At 43.8% G+C, this 22,908-nt stretch overlaps 1 protein-coding gene across 4 annotated transcripts in view; it reads right to left on the reverse strand.

Annotated features, from left to right (window-relative positions):
• ABCA1 (ATP binding cassette subfamily A member 1) overlaps positions 1-22,180 on the reverse strand; it is a 92,288-nt gene extending 70,108 nt beyond the window's left edge. For 2 of the 4 annotated variants that reach the window (XM_039566754.1, XM_039566753.1), the window contains exons 1-3: positions 22,086-22,180; positions 7,087-7,230; positions 574-667 (exon numbers count right to left, since the gene is read on the reverse strand). In XM_039566754.1, the coding sequence (XP_039422688.1) occupies positions 574-667; positions 7,087-7,152 (160 nt within the window). In that variant the 5' untranslated portion in view covers positions 7,153-7,230; positions 22,086-22,180. Of the gene's footprint in view, positions 1-573; positions 668-7,086; positions 7,231-12,812; positions 12,905-12,956; positions 13,120-22,085 lie in introns of those variants that run through there. The other 2 variants (XM_020584672.2, XM_019286213.3) reach the window with 2 other exon arrangements.
• Between the last annotated feature and the right edge of the window lie 728 nt (positions 22,181-22,908).

Below are 22,908 nucleotides of genomic sequence, written 5' to 3' on the forward strand. Positions count from 1 at the left end.
TTTATAAAGAACAAGCTTCCTTTGAAAGAAAAGCAGAAATTTGCCCATTTAGGGTGCAAAGAGAAAAGTAGAATTGTTTTTCCTCAGCAATGTATGACTGTTGAATCTACTAAAGGCAGAGCTGACACTGTAATGGCTAGAAGGAACAGAATGGCTCTTGTGCTCTTTAATGTGATACATTAATGCACTTTACTACCTGGAAACAAAATTGCTTTCTTAGCGATCAGAACACTGCATTCTTTTATGCTAAGTCACATACAAATCAAAAATGAAAAATAAGATACGGGTTCTGTGCAGGTTTTATAGATTTGTCACAGCTGTACAGCAAATTCTCAGGTAATATGAATACAAAATGAGAAACAGCAGGAAAAAGAGCAGCAATGTACAGTCCTGGAGCAACATCATCAGTTAACTGCAGTTCCCGAGGTGGAAGCAAAGGAGTTATTAAATCCTCTTGCAGATTTCTGACTGAAGTATGGAACCACTGCTCTTTGCATCTTGCCAGCTGCATTATTACCTTCTAACCATGAAACAACAAGCATTCTGGGTACAGCTGCTGTGTTTGGTACTTACATTCATGCTGCTCATAGGGCGGATATGAAAGTCTTACAGAGATCAGGATAAAGAAGATAAACAGAGGCCAGGCAACTTCAATCAGCAGCTGGAACTGGAAACAATAAAGACAAAGTATTAAGACATTATATTCAAAATAAAGGTCAGAATAGAAGTTCTAGGACAATCCACTTGTAAGCCAGAACAGTTTTGTAAGCACTGTCTCTGCTGGTTAGAACTGTCTTTGCTTTGCCTATGCATTCCAGGATCAAGAAGTTTGTTCCTCCAGCTTCAGAGGATAATCTGCAAAGAATTAGTTTTTTCTCATTAACATGTGCCACTTATTCAACTAAAATGGATGTGCTAAAGGGCTATTTTTGGCTTCTTTTTATAGTTTTCTCTCCCCTTACTGAAAGAAACCTCCCAATCAATCTTTCTAGCAATAAGCTGAATTTTTTATCCCATTTTTTCAAGTAGTGGGGTACATGTATCCCATTCTCACAGTAGACCATTAAGCATCTACCCTAACACATCAGACATGGAAACTGTGCTGATACATGCTATGCCAACTCTTTCAGTGGTGCAGAAATATACTGGTATCTAGAAAGCAGAGCTACTAAGATTAGGCTCATATCTAGTTTCTGTTCTAACGTATATTTTTTCCTGAAGGTAGGCAGCACCCACTGGTGCAGGTCATCTACAGAAAGGCAGTGAGTATCAGGTAAATAAAGAAAGAACTCTGTTATTTAGAGGGATGAGACAAGAAGAAAAACAGCGTGCTATTAAATACACAGCATTTCTTAGACAGAGAATTGAAGTGCAGAAAAATTCACTGAGATGTGTCACATCCCACAGAAGCACGTGGGAAAAGCAGCTCTCCAGCCTAGAGCTTCTGAGACACAAGCGAAGCTTCCCAGACTTGAGTTTCGCTAGCCACACCCCTACTTTCCCACTCCAGAAAGACTGCCCAAACATTTATTTTCAGTGAGCTATGAGACAAGGAAAATCTGAAAGCTTTTTATGCTGCTACTTCATATGTTTTTCATCCATTAGGAGTAAGAGAACAGAGTGTTTCCCTGGTCAAGTGAAGAAAAATCTTTTCCACTTCTTTCCTGAAAAACTCAGTCTTTTCTAATAAGAGGTCTACATCATTCTCCTTAAAATCCAAAGTGTAAGACCTGCAACCCAGTGGGAGACAGAATCCCCACCCACAAACATGTTTTTCCATGTTCCATCCTTAAGAGCTAAAATTGGACTCTTGACACTCAGCACAAGGCACTCCATGCAAACTTTGAGGTCAGAGACTTCTAGGTGACTATGGTACCTCAACATGAGCTCACACTGTAAAAATAGGGCATTAAAACAAAGGTCACTTGATCCAGCAGAGGAAACGATGCAGGATGGCTTTTCCCAGATACCCTTAATAGCTGACATTAAACATCCAATAGGAGCTCTATCTAAAAGGCATAAAAATTGAGCATCAGTCTCCCAGGCAATCCTGGTAACAGTGCCAGTCTCTGCAAGATAATTTTGGGATATCGTTACCCATTGGATCCTGAGATTAGCTCAGCTGGTTAGAACCAGCTATGGTGCTAATAACATCAGGGTTGCTGACTCAATCCCTGTATGGGCCATTCACTTAGGAGTTGGGCTTGATGATCCTTATGGATCCCTTCCAACTCAGAATATTCTGTTGTTGGGGTCTCCTCCCCCGCCGTGTAGCCCTGGGAGAGGGGCCCTGAGGGCACAGACACGGGGTTTCCCTGCCCCTGCTCAGCCTCGTTCCCATTGGTTGGTTTGTGTTCCCTGCGCGGGCAGAAGGACCCTTGGGCCCGTGACTGGAACAGTTCCTGGGCAGAGCCCCGGTCATGCGGCTGGAGAAATAAAGATCTCTCTGAAACAGCTATCAAGAATCTGTCTGTCCGTATATATTTCCTTTCCACGGGACTCCTGGTTTGATATATGCGTGTTGCAGTATCCCCACTGCAACATTCTGTCATCTGTTATTTTCATGCCCACACTGTACAATTACCGGGTAAGAAACTCCACTGAGACCACACTAACAAAGGTGCCCGGAAGATGCCTCATATCTTTGGTCTCTTACTACAACAAACAATGTAGTGGCAGCACACACTCAGCCATTAACATTCACAGCCTGTTTCCTTCTGCATTAAACAGTGCTCTGGCTCCCAGAGATCAAAGATGGCTCCCAGAGACCAAAGATGCTCAGAGCGAGGACACTGACAACTTGTCTACTCCTTCTGTTTTCAGGATACTCTTATAGCGGCTGCCAGGATAACACAGCAGGACTTTTCCTCCTCTTCACAGAAAAGTGGCTATGAAACCAAGACAAGTCCATTCCCTCTTCCAGCGTCAATGGTCATGCTCTTGCACATGTCACAGCCCTCTGCCACTGTGGCTGTAGGCAAGCAGCATGTACCCCAAGCAACTGCTGCTACACTGTTTGGGGAAGAGCACTGTCAGCTAGGCTTGTGGAGGCTTCCTGGGGGGACCGGTGTGGACAGATGGCCTCTCACAGCCCTGCAACTGCTACAGAACCAATGAGAAAATGCTGCCCTTGAGCTCAAGCCCTGGCTTGCTCACAGAAATATCAGCCCCAGCCATATGACACTGGGGGGGGAGAGCAGTGCCCAAGCGGCCCTGTTGCTGAAGGGGGAACTGGCCACTTGCACACACAGCTCCTCTTCTGCACACCCAGTTACCGGTAACTACACTGTCATTAAGGTAAACACATGTGGGCTACATGCACAACACACCTAACTTGGCAGATTGACAAGCTCAGGGAGGACAGAGAAAGGAGGAAGGCAGCTCATACTGACCAAGCTGCACCTTTACAGCTGAAGGCAGGTACCACAGCAGGCAGCAAAATGCTGCAAGTGAGAGACAGCTGGCAACTGCTGCACCAGCGGCTCACACAGGGACAAGATCAGAGGGTCAGCAGCATGTCTGCAGAGACTCCTCAGCAAGCCTCTTGTGCTGCTCAACAAAAACTGAGTTACCTTCCTTTGCTCCTAAAGGCCAGCAGGTTCCCTCCCCTGCCATGACAGCACTTTTCATCCACTGTAGCCTTTCCAGACAAGGACACAAAGATACTAAAAAGGGAACACGTCTCACTGAGCTTCATTTTAAGTGGATACTGAAAGATCAAGTCTTCTCAGCCACTTTTCTGCTGCAACTACTAGACCAGCTTGGTAAATAATGAAATTAATCTTCAAGCACTCAACCCCTCAGCTATCCCTGCTCCACCTGCAGTTGAAGTAGGAACATCCCATTTGCACACAGCAGGTGAGTTCAGCTAAGAACAAATTTGTCCTAATTTTACCAAGGTTAATACCTAAAGCATGCCAAATTTATACCAGTTGCATGATGCAGGATGCCATTAAACACTGAGCTCTACATTGTGTCAACAGGAAATCTATTGAGCAAGACTATCACCCCATCCCACTGTCAACTCCCCTCCACACCTTTATGATCCAGTTTCAGTGCAGGGAGCTACCAGCAGCTGACCAGTCTCTCCATGCAACTTTGAGGTGTCTCCTCATTTGCAAGAAAGCAGGGAGAGAAATGTTTTTACACAGTGACCCCTGAACATGATTTTTCTTTCCTCTCTCCCCATGTGAGCTCTTTTCCCCCACTCCGGTGTTGTTGGAAGTTATCCAGTACAAAGTAACACTTGAACTGCACACGTCAGGGCGAGCTTTGAACCCAGCTTTCGCAATTCAGCCCAAACTCGCAGCAGCCAACAAGGGGGTTCAGTGGGAAGCCAAGGCTAGCCCACACTTCTCGTGAGAAGAAGGGTAAGGATCAAACTATTTCTAGGCTACACCTTCAGTAAGTACAAATGGGAGAGAGCCTTCATCACCACAACCCAACTCAAGGACAATGATCTCCTACCAGGAAAGCAAAGAGATGAAAAACTGTGCAGCCATGATAACAGCATGGTGAAAAGAGATGTTCTGCTCCTTCTCTGCCATTTCCTGTTAAGTGGCCTTCCCCTCCTGACATCTTCAGGTAAAGCCCAAATGAGAACTGTTAATGAGAAAACCCCTACACAATTGAGGAGCCCCACAAAAACAAGCCGTGTCTCAGGCTTTCATTATTAACTGACTAACAGTCAGTGGGGAATAGAGATTCTGAGCAGTTTCATGCCCTCTGGGGTACTTGATGGGAAACCGGTATAGAAACTGCCAGAAGGTGCCAAGAAATAGCTGAGCAGATCCAAAAGGGTTAGCCTGCTGCATTTCTCTGGCACCACCGAAGGATATAATTCACCCTTGCTGCCCAGTCACAGCCCTGCGCCCAGCACAGCTACCTTGACATGACACAAGGTCTGCTAAACTCAGACCTCTCCACACCTGATGCAGTACTAGGGTTGTTTGGCCTGGAGAAACAGAGGCTCAGGGGAGACCTTATCCACTCTCTAAAACTACCTGAAAGGAGGTTGTAGGAAGAGGGAGGTTGTTCTCTTCTCCCAGGAAACAGTGACAGGACCAGAGGACATAGCCTCTAGCCGTGTCAGGGGTCAGGTCGGACATCAGGAACAGTTTTTTCACTGCAAGGGTGGTCAGGCATTGGAACAGGCTGCCCAGGGAGTAGGTGGAGCTGCTGTCCCTGGAAGTGTTCAAAAAAAAGACTGGATATGGCACTTAGTGCTACAGTTTAGTTGGTGTGGTGGTGTTTGGACAAAGGCTGGATTTGATGATCTTGGAGGTCTTTTCCAACCACAATGACTATGATTCTATTATTTTCAGAAGATTCTACTGAAGAAAACCAAGCTATCATCCTCAGCATGAAATTCAGCTGCTCTGAAACACCCTCCTGGTTTCCTCAGTTTAACATCACTCCAGAAAATCCTACAACATCCTAGAAATGCCCTACTTTCTAAAGGCAGTTTGGTAGTAGGCAAAAGTTAGACCTCTAGTAGCAAGGTAGGAAGAGTGCTTTTAGCTCTTAGAGCCTAGGTTACATGGGCCAATAGCTGAGAAGAGCCAATCTTAAGGAGCCACAGCCAGTCTTGAGACTACTTCCCCAGCTTCATTTGTAACATTTTTCTAAACCATAAGTCTGTTCACAAGGCCAGGATGTGACCCATACATCCAGAGAGCAGACAGCCTCACTCCTTGCAGTTGACACAGTCCATGACCTCTCTGGTGGGCAGTCCATGAGATCAAGACTCATGAAAGGCAAAAACACACAAAACAAAAACTTTGTCATCACTGGCAGTTCTATAACCACAGATGTATACAGGAAAAGTCAAAGAGGCCATAAGCCCCCTTTGCCTGTTTTATTTAAGAATGGACTAATTCCAGTTCTGAATTCACTGGACCCAAGTCTTATAAAAACAAGCCTCAGACACCTGAGTGAATACTTCAGGGACTGTCACCATTACCAGTGGTGAATATGACAGCCTCCCCTCCCTTGTGACACTGAGTTACTAAAACAACACAACCCAACTGGCTGGCAGGCATCCTGACATTTGCAGGGTTCAAAAACCTTATCAGAGACCACTTTCCACTCACCACTTCAGTAACCCGTGTTCCCTTCACATTCCCTACTGATACCTCCTCAAGGTCAGATCTAGCAGGCTAGATCCTCTGAACAAGCCTGTTGCACAAATCATGGCCTTGTCCAACACAGGTATTTCCTAAATCTCTAGAGGTCCAATACCATCTTTTCTCAGGCTTTTAGCTGTTTTCAAGAGTTATAGCATCCTATGAGGTCTCATTAAGCTAAAGGCAAAAGAATTTTAAGAACACCACATTGGATCCACACTCTTGTGTCCTTGTTATCACAAGGAGAAACTCTTCTTACATACTGTGTATTCTTAACAGGTAAATTTCCACAATGTTAACATATGGTGAGGACAGCATTTTAGCCACTCAGAAGACACCTTGGCAGGAAAACATCAGTTGCCTGGGTTTATCCTCATGCCGATACAGGAACATGCTTCCTGCCATCCATTTAATCTATAGCTTCTGCTGTAAAGTTACATAGCAGGTTTGGGATTCTCTCAATGATTTAAGTGACTGGAGATGTCTGCTATTGCCTCTGCCACTTCTGCCATTAGGAAATGGCAGGATTTTGTTGCTGTTGTTGCAACTTGCAGCATTCAAAAGCTTTTAGACTCACGGGCACATCCCTGCAGCCTGGCAATGCCTCACCCACAGAGTGGAGCAGGTCTCAGTACAGGTTTTCATTTCACATCTTCCTTGCAGCACAGAGCAGTCATGCACCCTCCTCTCTGCCTGATCTGACATCAGTGTTTCAGTACTCCAACACTCTCACACTGGAATTCAGGACAGAAGTCTTGAGTGCCTTCAAGCCCTCTGGTTTCTGTCCACCCACCACTCTCTCCAATTTGAACAGGTTTTTCAAAGCCAGACCAGTTGCTCAGCCAGGAATCACTAGAGGAGGAACACTAAGTAAGATAGAGGATGTTTCCCTGTTTTTCTCGAAAAGTAAGCTACAAGACTATAACTTAAGATCCCAGAACACCCTTGGGCTAATACTTACAGTCTGTCTTCTTCTGTAGGTAAAGTTCTTCCATAGCAGCAACCCCAGCTGCGTCCAGAAAGCCATCTTCCTTCAGCAAAGCCTAGAAGCTCTCTTTGTGTAGCAGCAGCAGTACACAGTACAGATGTTGTGGCTAGGCATCAACTAGTGAAAGAAAAGAAAAACAAGAAGAAAGTTGGAAGGGAAAAGTGGTGTCATTCAAAACAGAAAAGGCAACAAGATAGGGAAAGACAAGAGGCTGCACTCTGTGACCTTGCAGCCCCCCCATGGAACACCCCACCGTCTTCTTTCTTAGCCCATGGACTCCAGCCAAGTCTCATGGGTCTCAGTAAACTCAGATTCAGCTCACTGTTTCTTACCTCAAAGCTCCAAAGCACAAAAAGAGGTTTGCAATACAACACTATTTTCTGCCCCAGAAATTCCAAGAGCAAGGATAGCCCCAAATGAGAAAAAATAACAGGCTTCGAAAAATGATTTAAAGACCCCTCTGAATAAGACTGAACCGTAAAATTCAATCCTTTTCCTTAAAGCCTCTTTCCATATTTACTTTTATAATGGTGAAAAGCCAGCTGCCAAATTAGGAAAGCCTTTGTTTGGAAGTCCAGTCAACACCACCACTCGGAAGAGAAAGTGCTGCGCATTTAACAGGCAAGGGAGAAATGTCCATTCCCTTGAAGGTAAGTGACTAAGAAGGACCCTACAGTTGTTCAAATCTAGATGAAGTACCTGGAAAATTGTTATTTAGTCAGTGCTCAGGTCTTTCAACCACCTGGCCTCCAACACTGTTGTGAATTAGGTGCACTGAGTGTGCGTCTCACTACAGTATGAGAGCTTAAAGGATTAAAAAATACATTAATCTCTTTGGTGGCGATTAATAAGATCATAGTATAGGATTGGTACACATAGTCTTCCAGCACAGCTCAATCTTTAAGCTCTAGGATGAGCTTACACTACATTAGTTAAATTTAATTTTCCAGAATTAATTCAGCATATCTTAATTTACTTCTGAGTTTTAAGGCCACTTCAAATTAAGAGCAGTTTAAATCCTGAATAAGTGTCCACACAGGAACTTAGTTAATCCACATTAAATTGATTCTGATTTATGTACCTGAATACACTCTGTTAGCAGAATCAGCATTAAGAAGACAACTAGTTGATTCAAACACACACCAAGAGAACCACTCTTTCCAACACCTGTTAAACTGGGAACACACACGCTTTTGATTCTGGTGTCCCACGTAACAGTACCCTAGCCCTATGATTAAGAGTTGCATGTCTGATTGCAAACTGCATTGAAAAGATTCCAAAAAATCCACAAACGTGCTAGGAACATAAGACTTCCTCAGGAAATGCTCTGACCAGTCCTACACCGGAGTAAGACTAATGAAAAATTCTGGATGTGAGCTTTGAGATGATGAACAATTGTGGTCTTCAAGTCTCACCAAAAGTAAATTCCATTATTGCAATGACTTGCAGATTAAAAATTTGTCTCTTAATAATATAGATCTGTTTTACAAAAAAAAATCTCCAACATGACTAACAAAAATAAAGCTATTACACTGAGTTCTGTAGATGATTACACTGTAGTATTACAATAGGACAACAGTGCTCCTTAATGCCAGTACAGAGAACCAAAGAGCAGTAATAGATGCCCACGAAACCTTACAAACTGACCCTCATACCAGCACATGGGCAGCAGAGCATACAGTCAGTGTGGGCTCATTAACTTCTGCCAGATGCTGCTCTAACTCACTGACAGGACCTGCACAGATTCTCCTTCTCAGAGGAACGCCCAACTCGTCTGACAGGAGAGCCATCCTTCCCTGCCCAGTGCATCCTACTGGCTGGAGCACCCTGACACTCACACATTCCAGATGCATGCACATCTGGCTGGTAGACTGAATTCCCAGATGTACTTAGAGCAAGGCAGTTGACAGGCTATTGGCATATCCACAGTAGGGGAAAAAACCTGCCCTTTGTGGGGAATGTCAGAGGACAAATCCTGGCTAATGACTGCATCCACGCTCATGGACCCAAAGCACCCCACTGCTTACAGGCTTGGATATGGGAGGGGATGGGCTTTGAAACACTTCCATTGCATGTCAATGTTACATACCTAAAGCTGCAATCAACCTAGCAACAAAACTAGGTAGGGAATATTGTTACGTCTCCTTTGTACTACCTCCGCTGTGAAGTTTCTGCTTAGGATTTGGGAGATTTGGCAACACTTTTATTCACTCTGAAGAGAGTTACTACTTAATAGTACACAGGCACTCAGTGACCACAATTGTGGTACAAAAATCTTTTGATGAACACTAAGAGAATTGCTCTTTTCAAGCATTTTTCCACAAGGATACTGGTACTGCTCTGTAGGTCACAGACCTCCATTTGATTTGTTGCGCTGTCCACCATGCCACAAAACGGAAAATTTTCTGCCTAAGTCTAATCCTGCAGTCACTGTACAAGTTTGGCATACAGAAGTAGAGGACTGGAAGGGACTGTATAGCCTTCTACAGTCACTGGTAGTTATGCAACAGGTGGTTTGTATCTTCAGACAGGTGTTCAGAGTACCCACTCCACACCTCATGCTCAGGCCCCCAATACCGTTAACTCTCCAAAAAACTGATTTCCAGTGCTTTCCAGCAATTAAAGCCAAACACCAAAATCTGTAAGAATAAAGTGCCACAGGAAGAGTACAAAAAGGATCCCATGGAGAGTTGAAGAGACTTTTGGTGTTCTCATCAATGGAATTAGACCCTACTCCTGCACCTTAATACCCTGCACAGATGCAAAACAGAAGTCCAAGCAGTTTGTGGAATGAGCAAATCAAAGGGTAGCTGGTTTAACGCACATCAGTGAAAATTCAGACACTGATCCCTTGCAACTGCAGTCAGTCCCCAGGATACAGAACATGGAAATACTGCTTTATAGAAATTGTAACATTCACATCACATTAGCAAACTGTAGTGAGCTAAGGGCCCATATTTTATCATTTAACTCATCTCAGCTGACCAGCAGAAGCATGCACAGCCAGGAAGACTCAGCTGTGCCATCTGCTTGCACTTTAGCTCTCTGGAGTTTAGCTAACCTTTACTGGAAATAAAGCAAATTATCTGGCCTGTTCTGCCTGAACAAAAGTTTCAAAATACATAAAAATACTAACTTTTAAGGACTACCCAAATGCAGGCACACCAGCTAAGTCCCTGCATCAAAGTAGGGCATGGAGCCTAACAGGGGACTAATCCCCAAGAGCACAACACCTGAGCCTGAAGTGTATCCAGTTCTTCCAGCCATGCTGGGCGACAGCTGCAATGACACTGTATGCCCCAGTATCTGTTACAGACTGTGGAACAGGTTTGTTAGTAGTCACCTCTGATTTTCATCCACAGAGGCTGACATATTTGGTTTGCTGCTGACACAAGTTAACTTGAATTACTTGAATTCACTTGAATTACTAATCCATCAGAAAGCACTTAGCAAACTAATATCAGAGGAAAACAGCTTAGCATCCTTTCAGATGTTCTTCCAGCTCACAATAGGCAAGAACTGTAAGCCAGAGATGCAGAAAACTGATCAACCCAACACTTCTAGAGTTGAAGTCCCACTGTATCACCACTTCGGACCAGTCTGGTAAGTTCAACATAGCTGGGAAATACAACCTGACATTTAGTACTGCTGTGCCAAAACTCTGTTAAGTTTCCAATGCAGGCTTTTACGTCTCACCTGTGTAAAATTGAGCCAAGAGCAGGTATCAGTGATCACTCCTGACACTCACCCAGAACTCCCTGAAGCAGTAATACTGCTTTCTGTCTAGAGTAAGAAAAGCTTCAGGAATTCATCCCCACAGAATTCGTTTTCCTGTGATATAAAGTACCACAGTACAACTCCCACCTGCACAATTAAAGCACAGATTCCACGCACTTGTCCCATGGTCTGCCTTTGCAGAAGACTCCTTGCACATGACATTTCGCCCTGCTGCAGAAATCCTGCACAGCCTCCCGACCAATAGGGCTGCAATTTCATCTCATTTTCTGCAATTCAGAAAATTACTCAAGAGAAAGTTAGGCTACAGGGCAACCTCTGAAAATGATGACAATGAAACACATACTTTGGCCAGCCCTTTCTTTCTAGGAGGGTGTTAGACGCTATTTCAAACTAGAACGGCTGTTGAGAAGTCCATTAGCTGGTATACCAACAGTCTCCCGACCTAATCCCTGTTAAATAAATGTATTTTTACAGCTGTAGATTTAGAGAATAAAAAGCTCAAGTGGCATAAAATCCATTCCCCACCCCCTCGCCTGGTGTCTGTACTAAGTAAACATAAAATAGCCTTCAAAAGCAGCTTTCTGCAAACAATGCAGCTGTTTGCTTTTTTTGGGAGGCAAAAAAACCTTTCCCCTAGAGAAGAAAAAATTAAATCACTATTTCAAGAGGGAACAAAGTGAACTTACCAAACCTTACGAAACTGGAACACTTCAGGGCTATGGCAAGACACTATAGGCAATTTAAACTAAGTCCTTGTCAGCAGAGCTAAAAAAGCTTTCACCAGTTGATGGAAGGCTCAGTGGCCTCCATGAAATAAGCTAGCAGCCTCCGTCCTCTCAGTCAGATTTTCCTTATCACGCAAGTTACCGCCACTGGCAACTCTCCACAGATCAAGTGGCGATGGAGAGCACCAATCTAACAGCTACATGTTATGAGCTACAAGAGCCAGGACTCTCCTTTCTCACAAGCAGACATGATCTAGCACTTCATGCTTCCTGCCCTAGACAAAAAATTTGTACATCTGCTTAACTCCAATAGATCTTGTCTACACAAGTATCAAGTCAAATGAGACTCATTTTGGAAGAAAATGAGCAACTAAAGCATAAACATCAGATTTCAGCAGAAATATAGTCGTCTTTATGAACACTGATAATATCTTGACATTTAACTTGTGTTAGGTAGTGTCAAGCTGCATGTTGCGAAGGAAACAATACCATGAGCCGTGTGAATTCTGCAAAGCCCAGATCTAGAGTCCCCCAGCAATCGGTATGCCATCAGTGGAAAGCAGATCCCTCTAACAATTGTGCATATGAAGGCAGGACAGAAGTGCCTGACTCATGAACTGACATTCTGAGCCACACAAGACAAACCACCAGAGGACTAGTGGCTTGGATGGGCATTAGTGTAACAGAGGTACAGACTAAGTCTAAAGTTGAGAACTAAATCCCCATCTCCTAAATCAAGGTCTAGTGCCTTGGCCACTTCTCTGCCAAACTCCAAGATTTCCCTTCTTCCAGCAGAGCAGCTGTAACCAGAACAAAAAAACAGTATTGATCCCAATTATGTTAAGATTAGGACAGATAAAGAGCAGCTTTGGGCAAACACAAGCAATTTTTTTGTTCTGCTGCTAGAGATCTAATTGGACATAAAACCTCCAGCAGAAACAGGCAGTGCATAAAGAACCAAAAGTAATGTCCATTCTGTGACAAAGTCACACTGAGCTTTCAAAACCCAAAGGAACAAATCTGACATTCCCACCTCTAAAACTTTCAAGCAGTCAAAAGACTCATGACATCTGCTGGAGCTCTAGGAAAGAGGGGAAACTGCCACCCGAACAACGACAATTCCATATAAATAACAGTACTGAACTTTTGAAGTAATCTTTTAACCCAAAGAGCCTGAAATAGGTTACAAGAAGGTGCCATAAAAAGCATTAACAGCACAGAGTTCAGGCAACTCACCTAAGGCCACAAGCAAGCAAAAGCAGAGATTAGAATGAAACCATCAGATCCCACACGTCTATCTCCTGGCTTAAGCCCTGCTAGAGTCTGTAGCAGTCACAACCAGTGCAGGATCAGCAGTGGAGGTGTGAGCTTTGGACCTACCAGCTCCTGCCTGGGACACAGGATCGTTATCAGTGGAGGCGCACAGACGCTAATAGCTGGTCTTTCATAACCTCCCCACAGAGGACATTTCTCTTCCTTTTAGCCAAACGAATACAGGACACAAAGTTTCTTATTCCTTCCAAGAGTCCTTCAGTGAGAAGTGCTTTCCTCTTCAAAATCACCCAGGTCATGTCACAGAGTTTACGTCGACTCCTTGTTCCTAGCAATGTGACTGGAGAGCTTCTGGGTCAGAGGCAGGAATTTGATTAGGGTGACAAACAATATTTTACTGGCAGTTATTGGAAAGATCCTCCTACTGGTTTACTTCCCACACTGAGTACCTGGCCTAGAGTTAGGTAGTAAACAGGTTCTGGTCTTGTTCTCCAGTGTTTACTAATACTGAAGGCAACTAGTACATGGCTTTCAACACAGCCATGCAGTTTAACTCATTGTTCCTCCTTGAGGAGCATGTAAAACTTGGTAAAAACCACCATTTAAAGGATAATACCAGAGTATCAGGAAGCTGAGGAAACAGTCTCATGGAATACCTCTAGCAACCTGCCACCTCTGGTCCAAGACACGCAGCCTCTCACTCATCCACAGGACCCTTAAGGCAGCATGCACACAGCTACAAAACACAGAATAAATTATTTCACATTATTTTGTAAGGGGGCTCCAACTTCACAGAAGACTAGAGACAACCAATGGAAAGGGACTCCTTTCAGCACAGGCCAACAATAAAATACTTATTCACAACCTGCTCAAACTGCTGCTATGAAAACAACTAGACAGAACCCAAGCCAAATACTAGGTTCTGCTTGCTGCACTACGCACTACACAGAGAAGCAAGCCTGGATCTTGCTCTGACAACACTTAGGCTTAACATGTCATGTTAGGAGTGGAAATCTGGCTTCCCAACTCTTTAGGCAAAATGGCAAGGGGCATCTAAAGTTATTTAGCCTTGGCATGAGAACTGAGCAAATGGATATTTCATAAGTCAGAATATTATGTGCAGAGCTCTTCTGAATGCTCCACTGTGAACAGATGAGCAGATCATTTTGAAAGACCCGGCCCAGAATTAACACCATGAGCACTGACATTCCTGGCCCTAAACTCGTCAGAGTGTCTAACTTGCTTCTCCCGTCAAAGCCAAACTCCTAGGATGTAGTTCTGAGATGCTGGTGGGCCTACCCTTACCAAGCAGAAATAAACCACATGTGATAGTTCCTCACAGAGGAAAGCACTAGCTTACAAACTACTCCATAATAAAGACTGGACTACATTTTTCAGAGTCCTCAGTGCCTCCTTTTAACATTTACACAGACACACATTTTCAAAAATGGCTGCTGCTTTACAACCTTCCCTTGTGATACAACATGCCAAGTAATTTTGAAAAACCTGTCACAAGTCAGCAATATCTGCCTACCAGAACGACCACAACAACTGTCTGTCATGACTTTAGCGTGCTTACATGGCTCATTGATGAAAACAAGCACAACTCCAATGCAATGCAAGATGTCAAGTTTGCATGCACCATAGCTGGACTGACCCAAAAGAATGCACATGCAAGGGTCTGTGGCATGCACTTAGGCAAGAAGATTGCTTAAGTGTCAAGTTTAATACGCAAAATGAAATGCAGTAATCTATTTTACAAAAAAAATAGCTTCCACTAGAAGGTTGTGAAATACATGAAGCATTTCAACTTTCAACATTACACTGTGTCCCCTACTTTCTCTATGGAAGAAAAAAAAAAAAGGCAAAAATCTAGTCCATTCTTCAGCAAAAACAAACATAAAATGTGACTTGCTTTATCACGGCCAATGTCCAAAAATCCATAGTCCATATTAGCAGATTTTGGTTTTTTGGCTCTCAAAGAATGGCTCTTTTCTAGAGGAATGTAGAAATAATAGAACATCCTGCTAAAATAATAATTGCGACATCTGAGCTCAATTCATGCCATTAAGCTTTGATCTCTGAGCGAGTATAGTATTGTCAGCACACAGTCTGCAAAAAGCTGTGCTACACAGCCCCAGTCACTTTTTTCAGCTTTTAACACATCCGGTTTCAGGACAATATATCTGCAACTAGGAAAAAGGGGAAAGAATTTCACATTGCAAAAGGTACCTTTCTGCTTGGCAGCAACCACAACAGGGGGAAGGAAGACACAGCCTCCAAGAAAGCAGCTTTTCCCAGAAGAAACCCACAAGCTCATACAGCGTTAGGACACAAAACACTTTCAATCACTACCCCTTCCACAGGACATCCTGGTCACTGAATCATTTATACTAATCAGCCAGGTAACTGGTTTTTAAAAGTGCAACACTGACAGGTGCTCCATGATCCTACTGCAGAGCCACTCAAGCATCACTGGCATATTTCTATCTTCTACTGCACAAAGTTATGAAGACTTGTAGCTTTGTCATCACATTCATAATGACTTTTTTGGAAAGGAGTGACTTCTCCTGTATCTTGCTTTTGTAACTTGCTGTTTATCTTGGAACAAGAGGAGGACACCAATGGTGTCCAAAACAAGATTAAACTGCAGTTTGAGATGTACGCCTGCCCTGTAACATCAAGAGAAACTGTAGTGTAATCTTCCTCTTCATCTTTGCCATTTGGGAACACCGTGCCATAAACCAGCGCATGTTTCCAGTAACAGAGCAGAACACAACATGTCTTACACTGTAGAAAATTTCACAGTGGTGCCTTTGAGATTCAGAGACAAAGAATAAGCTGTCTGTTAAGCTTGGTATCTACACAACTGCACTGATATCTGTGGCACAGCTATAAGGAACAGCAAATGAAACAAAAGTATCACTGAAATATGCAGAAAACCATCAGCCAAGAAAAAGCCTCTAGCACAATGGAAGGAAATGACACTGACGAAAGAAAGCAACAAACTGGGAAAGTTAGTATTTAGCAGCCATTGTCAGCTTGAGTAGAGGTGGAGTCTGTAAAGCCAACAACAGATACGGCTACAAGACCTCAGCTCCCATGTGGCTACCATCCAACTCTGCTGATACAGAAGATGGTAATACACTAAAGTGATAAAGAGACACCCAAATACTTTCAAAATCAGTGAGTGTCAGCTATGAAGAAGAATGAATTGCTGATCAGTCTTGGCAACCCATAGAGACTTCAATAATCACTTTATCCCTAAAGTTATAACTTCATCTCTAAAGTTATTCACAGAAGAATATGAGAATAGCTGGCACACGGGATAAGGTGGCCTGCATACTTGCTGAGCCAGGTGTGGCACAGGGCAGTTAGCTCGGAGCACTGCCAGAAAGTGTGTGCCAATCTTCCCATTTTGCCTGATCCACAGAGCAAACAGGTGTTACTCACACATTCTACTCTTCAGCTCCAGCTGTACCTCTGCTGCTGCAGCTTCAGTCCTTAGGGTGAGCGTGGCAGTTAAAGCCATGCAAAGCAGGCTAATGTATGCCTAATTCAACATCATATACAGACATATCCAGGAAAGATATTGTTCAAGTCCTAAGCTACATCTCACAATGCAGAAGTATTTTCAGGACAGAGCTCCATCAGTTTGCTCCTAAAGCTTCAAGGGACCAAGCACAGAACTGAAGAGCTGTGCTTGACTGAATTTCAGCCAAATGACTCCAAACAGAAAACACTTCAGGCAAGTGCAGAAGTAGCATGAAATGGGAAAAGCAATAAGCTTACAAGAGAGCAAGGTCAGCAAAAAGAAATGTTGCAAGTTTTTTTACGGATATAGGATCCAAAACATACCTTTTTTACGTTAAGTTTAGAATATCCTTAATGGTGCTGAGAAAGTTCCACTGAAGCCAAAGCACACTCCAACAGACAGCCCCATTTTGCAGGTATGTCTCGTTTTATATATGAACATAATTGGGATGATAGATGTAGAGATGTGAATATAAGAAGAGTATGTCACAAGAACAAGGAATGCAGCTCTGGGAGACACAGCTGGCAATCAGAAGAATAAAAAAAGAAATTATCTGGGAAAAATAAAATCTGTAGAAATCTGGAAACAGATGGTGTACAGGTGATTGCATCAGTTTGTTAGAAGAAAGAAGCAAGTCCAGATCTCTCCAAACACAGTAGAAAAACTCCTATTGCTTACTTTAGCATGAATATTTAAATACAGGTTTGAGAGAGATGGAAACAGAGGAGTAAGAACTGCTACTCTGATTTAATAGGGTAAAGAATAATTAAAATATCTAAAATACCTTAAAACAAATAAATTCAATAAAAAGCACTTTTCCCATTGGCAGAACAAAAATACAAATGCAGGATCCACTAACTCAGTTTATTAAATAAGAATACTGCATTCAGAGGAGGAGTAGATTTTGAACTTTGGTTCCTGTACTAGTACCAGAAAGAAATGTCCATGGATCTGCACTCAGAAAAGCTCAGTACTGCTTTATTGGTTGGATGAGGAAAGTTCTGGAGTTTCTTAAAGTTTGGTCCTAACTGTTTTTATTGGCAGTCGTAGCCAAACTCTCATTGCAGGAGTATAATTAAAATAATAGGAAGAGAAAAAAAGCCACCAATAGATCCCCAGAATATCAATATACTCCTCATGAATACAGCTGTCAGAGAAAAAGAACATTTATGGTAACTTGCTTGTTTCTTTTTAAGGCACAAAAATTCACCTGTAAAAACAGGCATATCTCTAAAAATATTGGACTTAAAACCAGGTTGCTGTCACTAGCAACACAGCCTGAAGCCTTTAAAAAAAGATGTGTTACCTGCTGAATGTGAGAAGAAACATACTTTGACTTCTACCATAAAGAATATAAACTTTGGTCATGCCATTATTATAACAATGGTGAAAGCAGCTGAGAGGAAACAGTCAAGTCACCACAAGAAGGGCAGACATGTTGATAACCAGGTTTTCCTGGTCCCTAACCTTGCACTTGTTACCTACATCACCAAAACTGCTGCTCCAAGACCTTCCACATGGCCTAATTTTGACCTTTACTAGGCTAACAAGTACTATGCTAATGAATATTAGCTGCATGGCTTGCTTGCTTGCTTGCTCCCAGTAACAACCATTCATTTGGAAACAAGCTAGTGAAACTGCAAACTGTTTCAGAGAGTCAAGCAAGCAGAGCGCTAACAGATTTTGGCCACCTCTGTTTTCCACACAGCCCTGTCTGCTATTTGCTAAAAAGGAAACCAGATCCCCAGAATGATCTCTGAACTGTGTGGTAAAAAGCTCTAACTTTGTTCCTTCACAGAGAATAACCTTGCTATCTACCCCAAGCCAGAACAGTCTTGGAAAGGCTCTCTTGCTTTCCTTTTTCTGTCCAACTCCAATTGTTCTCTAACAAAGTCAGCATAACACAAACCAAGCTCACTGCTTTAGACAGAGCTCTGCTAAGCAACACTCCTCCAGAAAAAAAACAGAAGAGAAAAAAGGTCAGCTTGTATGTGGATACTTATACCATTCAAACTGACATCCATTTTTATTATGTATGATCAGGCTTTTTTTGCTAATGACCCAACAAATAAAGATCTGAATGCTCCCATTTTTCCTACAGTGTTAGCCTCTTGTGTCAGGAAAGCTGCATCAACAGTTTTCCATCCTACTCTATGTCTCTCTCAGTCCTTGAAACAAGCAAAAATACTTTTTCTCCCCATCACAAATGCTAAAACAGACAGGACCAGCTTTGCTGCCACCTATTTCAAAGAAAGGGAACAGGGTACTTCAGGTACTCCATTCAGTAGTTTTAGTCATGGTATTTCTTCTGAATTACCTGTATGACTTTGTGCAGTCAATACAAGCAAGACATGTAGCTAGAGAATGAGACATTTTAACTTTTTTTTGTGGTGATCATCTTTTAAACACTATAAACAGTCTTGCCATGTTATTTCTTATCTATACTCTTACTATCAGTAACTGCAGATGTGCATGCTCATCAACTACACAAAAAAAAGTTTCAAGCATTCAGAATTCAAATCCTCAGCTGTCATAAATATGAAATAATCTTAGAGAGAGTGAATTTGTGCCAGGCAGAGTCCCCAGCAGCCTCAGATGATCAAGGAAAATATATCTTATGTATAAAATGTGTTTTGCTAAACACAGTAAACCCTGACTCTAGCTCCTCTCACAGGAGTCATCAAGAATAACCAGCCTAAGAGAAACATAACAATGTTTGGTTAACCATAGCCCCTGGACTTATTTCAGGATTTGGTGTGTTGCCCAGCCTAGAAGACCTATATAAACACTGAGGGTGCCTGCTTCAAGGTTACTCAAACAAAGTGGTAATTTGGGTCCCTCTCTGCTCCCTTCTGTCATCATCTTTGTGCCGGCACCAGTGCTCCCAAAGCCATGAGAAGACCCTGAACACAGGATGCTGGGGTGAAAAAACAAAAACAGCAGGCAAAAAGAAGAGACTTTGCTCTCAATTACTAACCCTGGGTTGGTGAATTCCAGTGCCAGCACAAAGGATGAAACAGACAGGGAGAGAAAAGAACAGGCAGACCAGGGGAAATGAAGCAGGTCCATTACCAGCAACCTTCAATTACTCTGGATTAAAGTTCCGGAGAAACCACACCCTAAGAAATACTGTGCCTGCATAGTGCAATGCACATAAAAAACACTAGCAGAGCTGATCATATTTGGCCACAGACGGATGAGTTCAGTACAAATCCTCCTTCTGCTCTGTCTTTGTGAGTCTAACTCTGCCAAGGTGAACTCACTGGTGAGAGAACAGGCTTGCAGAGATGTAGGCAAGGGAAGACTTGCCTTCTAAAACATGTGTATTACACTTGATTAACAGGTGAGAATGCTTCAACCCAGAATCTGCATAAGCAAAGTGACAGCAGATCTTCTAAGTCACTAAGGCTTACTCCTGATCCACAGAAGACTAGTTTACCCTCATATAGAAAGGGAGAAGTTCAGCCTAAGGAGTGTTACAGAAAAGGCCGCTCCTGGAAAAAAGGCCAAAATAAGTTTACTGACCTTTTTTTAAGCTAATGGCATTTCATCTTCAGTAGTTCAGCATTTGACCAGGAGCTACTCTTTATATACACAATGATGTTATGTACCAAATCTGGTGCCAGATCAAGTCTCTGATCACACCAATACAGCACTGAGTGATGTCTGGGTTTGAAAAAAATTTAGTATTACAAAAATGTTTGCTAGCAGCTGCATGTGGCACACTGATTTATAAATGTGCCTCAACATCACTGTATGAAGAGATCATTAAGAAACTTCCAACATGCCTGCTTGCACTGCTATGCAGCTCTATTCAGAGGAAATTTGGAACTAATATCCAAAAGATTACCATGACTCCTGGAAACCTTACATATAGCTGCACCCAAGGTGTTTATGTCACATAACTACCATATGGCTACATGTCCTTCAGAAACAACTTATCAGGGGAAAGTTACTGTGAACAGTTTTGGGCTAGCTGCTGGATTCCTACACTCTAATGTCAAAGTATAGCAAATTGAGATCTCCTTCAGCCCAGAGGCCAGCTCGTAACCCCCTCCGAACACCTATAATGGGCATAAAAAAACCATGATTTTTATTATTTAATGCTAAGCATTCCCAACTTACCAGGTTCAACTTAAATTCTACCATGCAATGCTTGTGTTCCATGCTACCAAACTTATATCCCCATCTTTTTTGTTAAGGGTTGACTTCTAATTTACACCATAATCAGCCCTACCAAATTATGATCATGGGAAACAAGGTGCTTCATGTCATGAGTGAAGGCATCAAACTCCTGCCCATACCAGATATGGACTGTATCACACAACTCTTACATAAATTAAAATTCAAATTCACACAATGAAGACCCACCAACACCATTTTTATCTGTTATATCAGTAAAACACTGCAGAGTCCCAAGTGCTACCCACTTAGCTTCATATCCTACTGTGTCATCACAGAATCACACACTGATTTGAGTGACAGAAAAGTGACAGCACACGTTGCCATTCCCACTTGTTAGGGAATCAAGCTGTGCCACAAGCACCAAGCACAAAAAGCATTTGCACTGTATGTTTACTACCATGACCCCCTTTCAAAACCGAGCAAGACTGCTCCATTACAATAGCCTTTCGACAGCAGGCTTGACCATCTGTTGTTAATGGAACATCCCCAAGACATGGCTGTTCTCTGCAGTACAACTCATATCCAAAAGTGAAAATAAATTTTAATGCATTAACCCATTACAGTGATTTTCAAAAAAGTTCAACTCATTTAAATTTAATTTAGAAGATGTTTACACCCCTCTGGCTTCAGTGAGGTCTATTCCAACACACTTAAAATCAACTTTGGTCCTTTAAGTATGTTTTTGTACAGACTTTAAAATCTCCAAGGCAAACAGCTTGGGGGAAACGGGACACTTCTGGTTAAAACCAGGCAAAAACAGGGTTTAATACCAACTTTTAATTTAGAATCAGAGTATCATTCCAGGCACGTTTTAAGCATCTGGGCTGCTGTGCAGCTCCAGTCTTTTGTAACAGCCTGATGATAGGTTGCAGCGTAGCACTCCAGACTTCACAACAGTCTGGCACGCAGCAGCATGGTTTGTTGCATGCAACTGAGCCTCCTGCCCATCACAAAGGCAGCCAGATCGATTTTTTATTTTTACACTCCCCCCATCCCAAGGCCCTCCCCTTATCCCACGCCCGCGACTTCACAGGAGTCACGTAGGAGTGAAGGGGACGAAAACCCTCCCGTTATCTTCTAGCACCCACCGGGGCTGGGAGAGGCAGCGGTAAGGTGAGCCACCCTCCGTGAGGGCTGCCAAGTCACAGTCGCCTCGCTCAGGCTAAGCTAAATTAAAATAACAAATTTTTAAAAAATAAGCACACACAACCACGCCCCTCCCACACACACAAACACTCTTAGCGCCTTTCCGATCCCCCGCTACGCCGTAAACCATCCTCCGAGCCGCGCTCCCGCCAGGCTGGGCACAGAGAGAGAGTGGCACCACGCCGGAAGACGAAAACCCCAAAACAGTAAGAAAACAAACAAATTAAAAAACCAAAACAATAACAGAAACACACACACACACACACTCTCATTTGCGTTTTTCCTCTCGCTTTGTGCCGCCTGTTCCAGGCGGAGCGGGGACAAGTGGGAAGCCTCCCCGACAGCTGCCCGCGATGCGTCCCCCCGCCTACCTCCCCGGCCGGCAGCCGCCGTCGGTCCCGAGGGGAGCCGCCGCCGGCTCCGCGCCACGATCCCGTCCGGCTCCGCTCGCGGCCCCGACGCCGGCCCCGCTGCCGCTACCGGGCGCCCCCGCCCCGCAGTGCCTCTTATAGGGCGGCGCGGAGCTGCCCCTGCCGGGCCAGCCCGCCCCTTCCACGGCCGGGGCCGCCCCCCACACTGCTTTTCCCCTCCCCCTGGGGTCTTCGCTCTGTCGCCTTTTCTCTTTGCTCTTTCCGTTCTTCTTTTCCCCCCTCTCCTGTCCTCCGCGCCCCTTTTTTTTTTATTTTCCCTCGGCAGCGGCTGCTGTTGGGGGTGGGGGAGGGTGCGGCGATTTGCATGTGGGAGTGCACCGTGCAGCCAAAAACAAACTGCGGGGATGGGTATGTTTGATCCGGCCTTGCACGGCGGGACGGCATTCTGTGGGCTGCCCGCGGTCGCTGCTTTTTATGAAACTTCGCGCTCCCAGGTGCGTCGAGAAGCATCCCAGCCCCTCGCGTTGCCTCCCGCTCCTACCCCCCGGGCGTCCCTTCCTGGGGACTGTGGGAAGAAAGCAGAAACCCAGGCACGGAGTTACCTGCGAGGTGACTGTGCTCCAGCCACCCACGTCTCGAGGCCTGCACCGCTCCCCGCATCTCCTGAGCTGAGCCGGTACAAACTGGGCGCAGATCCGTCCTCAGCTGTACAGCTGCTGAGGTACTGAGTGTACCAACAGTGTTGGCCTGAAAGAAATCAATCAATAACAGTTTCAACAGGACCAGACGTCCTGTACTCCATGTCACTTGTGGCAATAAAAAG

Source organism: Corvus cornix, chromosome Z (assembly GCF_000738735.6).
Source record: "Corvus cornix cornix isolate S_Up_H32 chromosome Z, ASM73873v5, whole genome shotgun sequence".
NCBI lineage: Eukaryota > Metazoa > Chordata > Aves > Passeriformes > Corvidae > Corvus > Corvus cornix.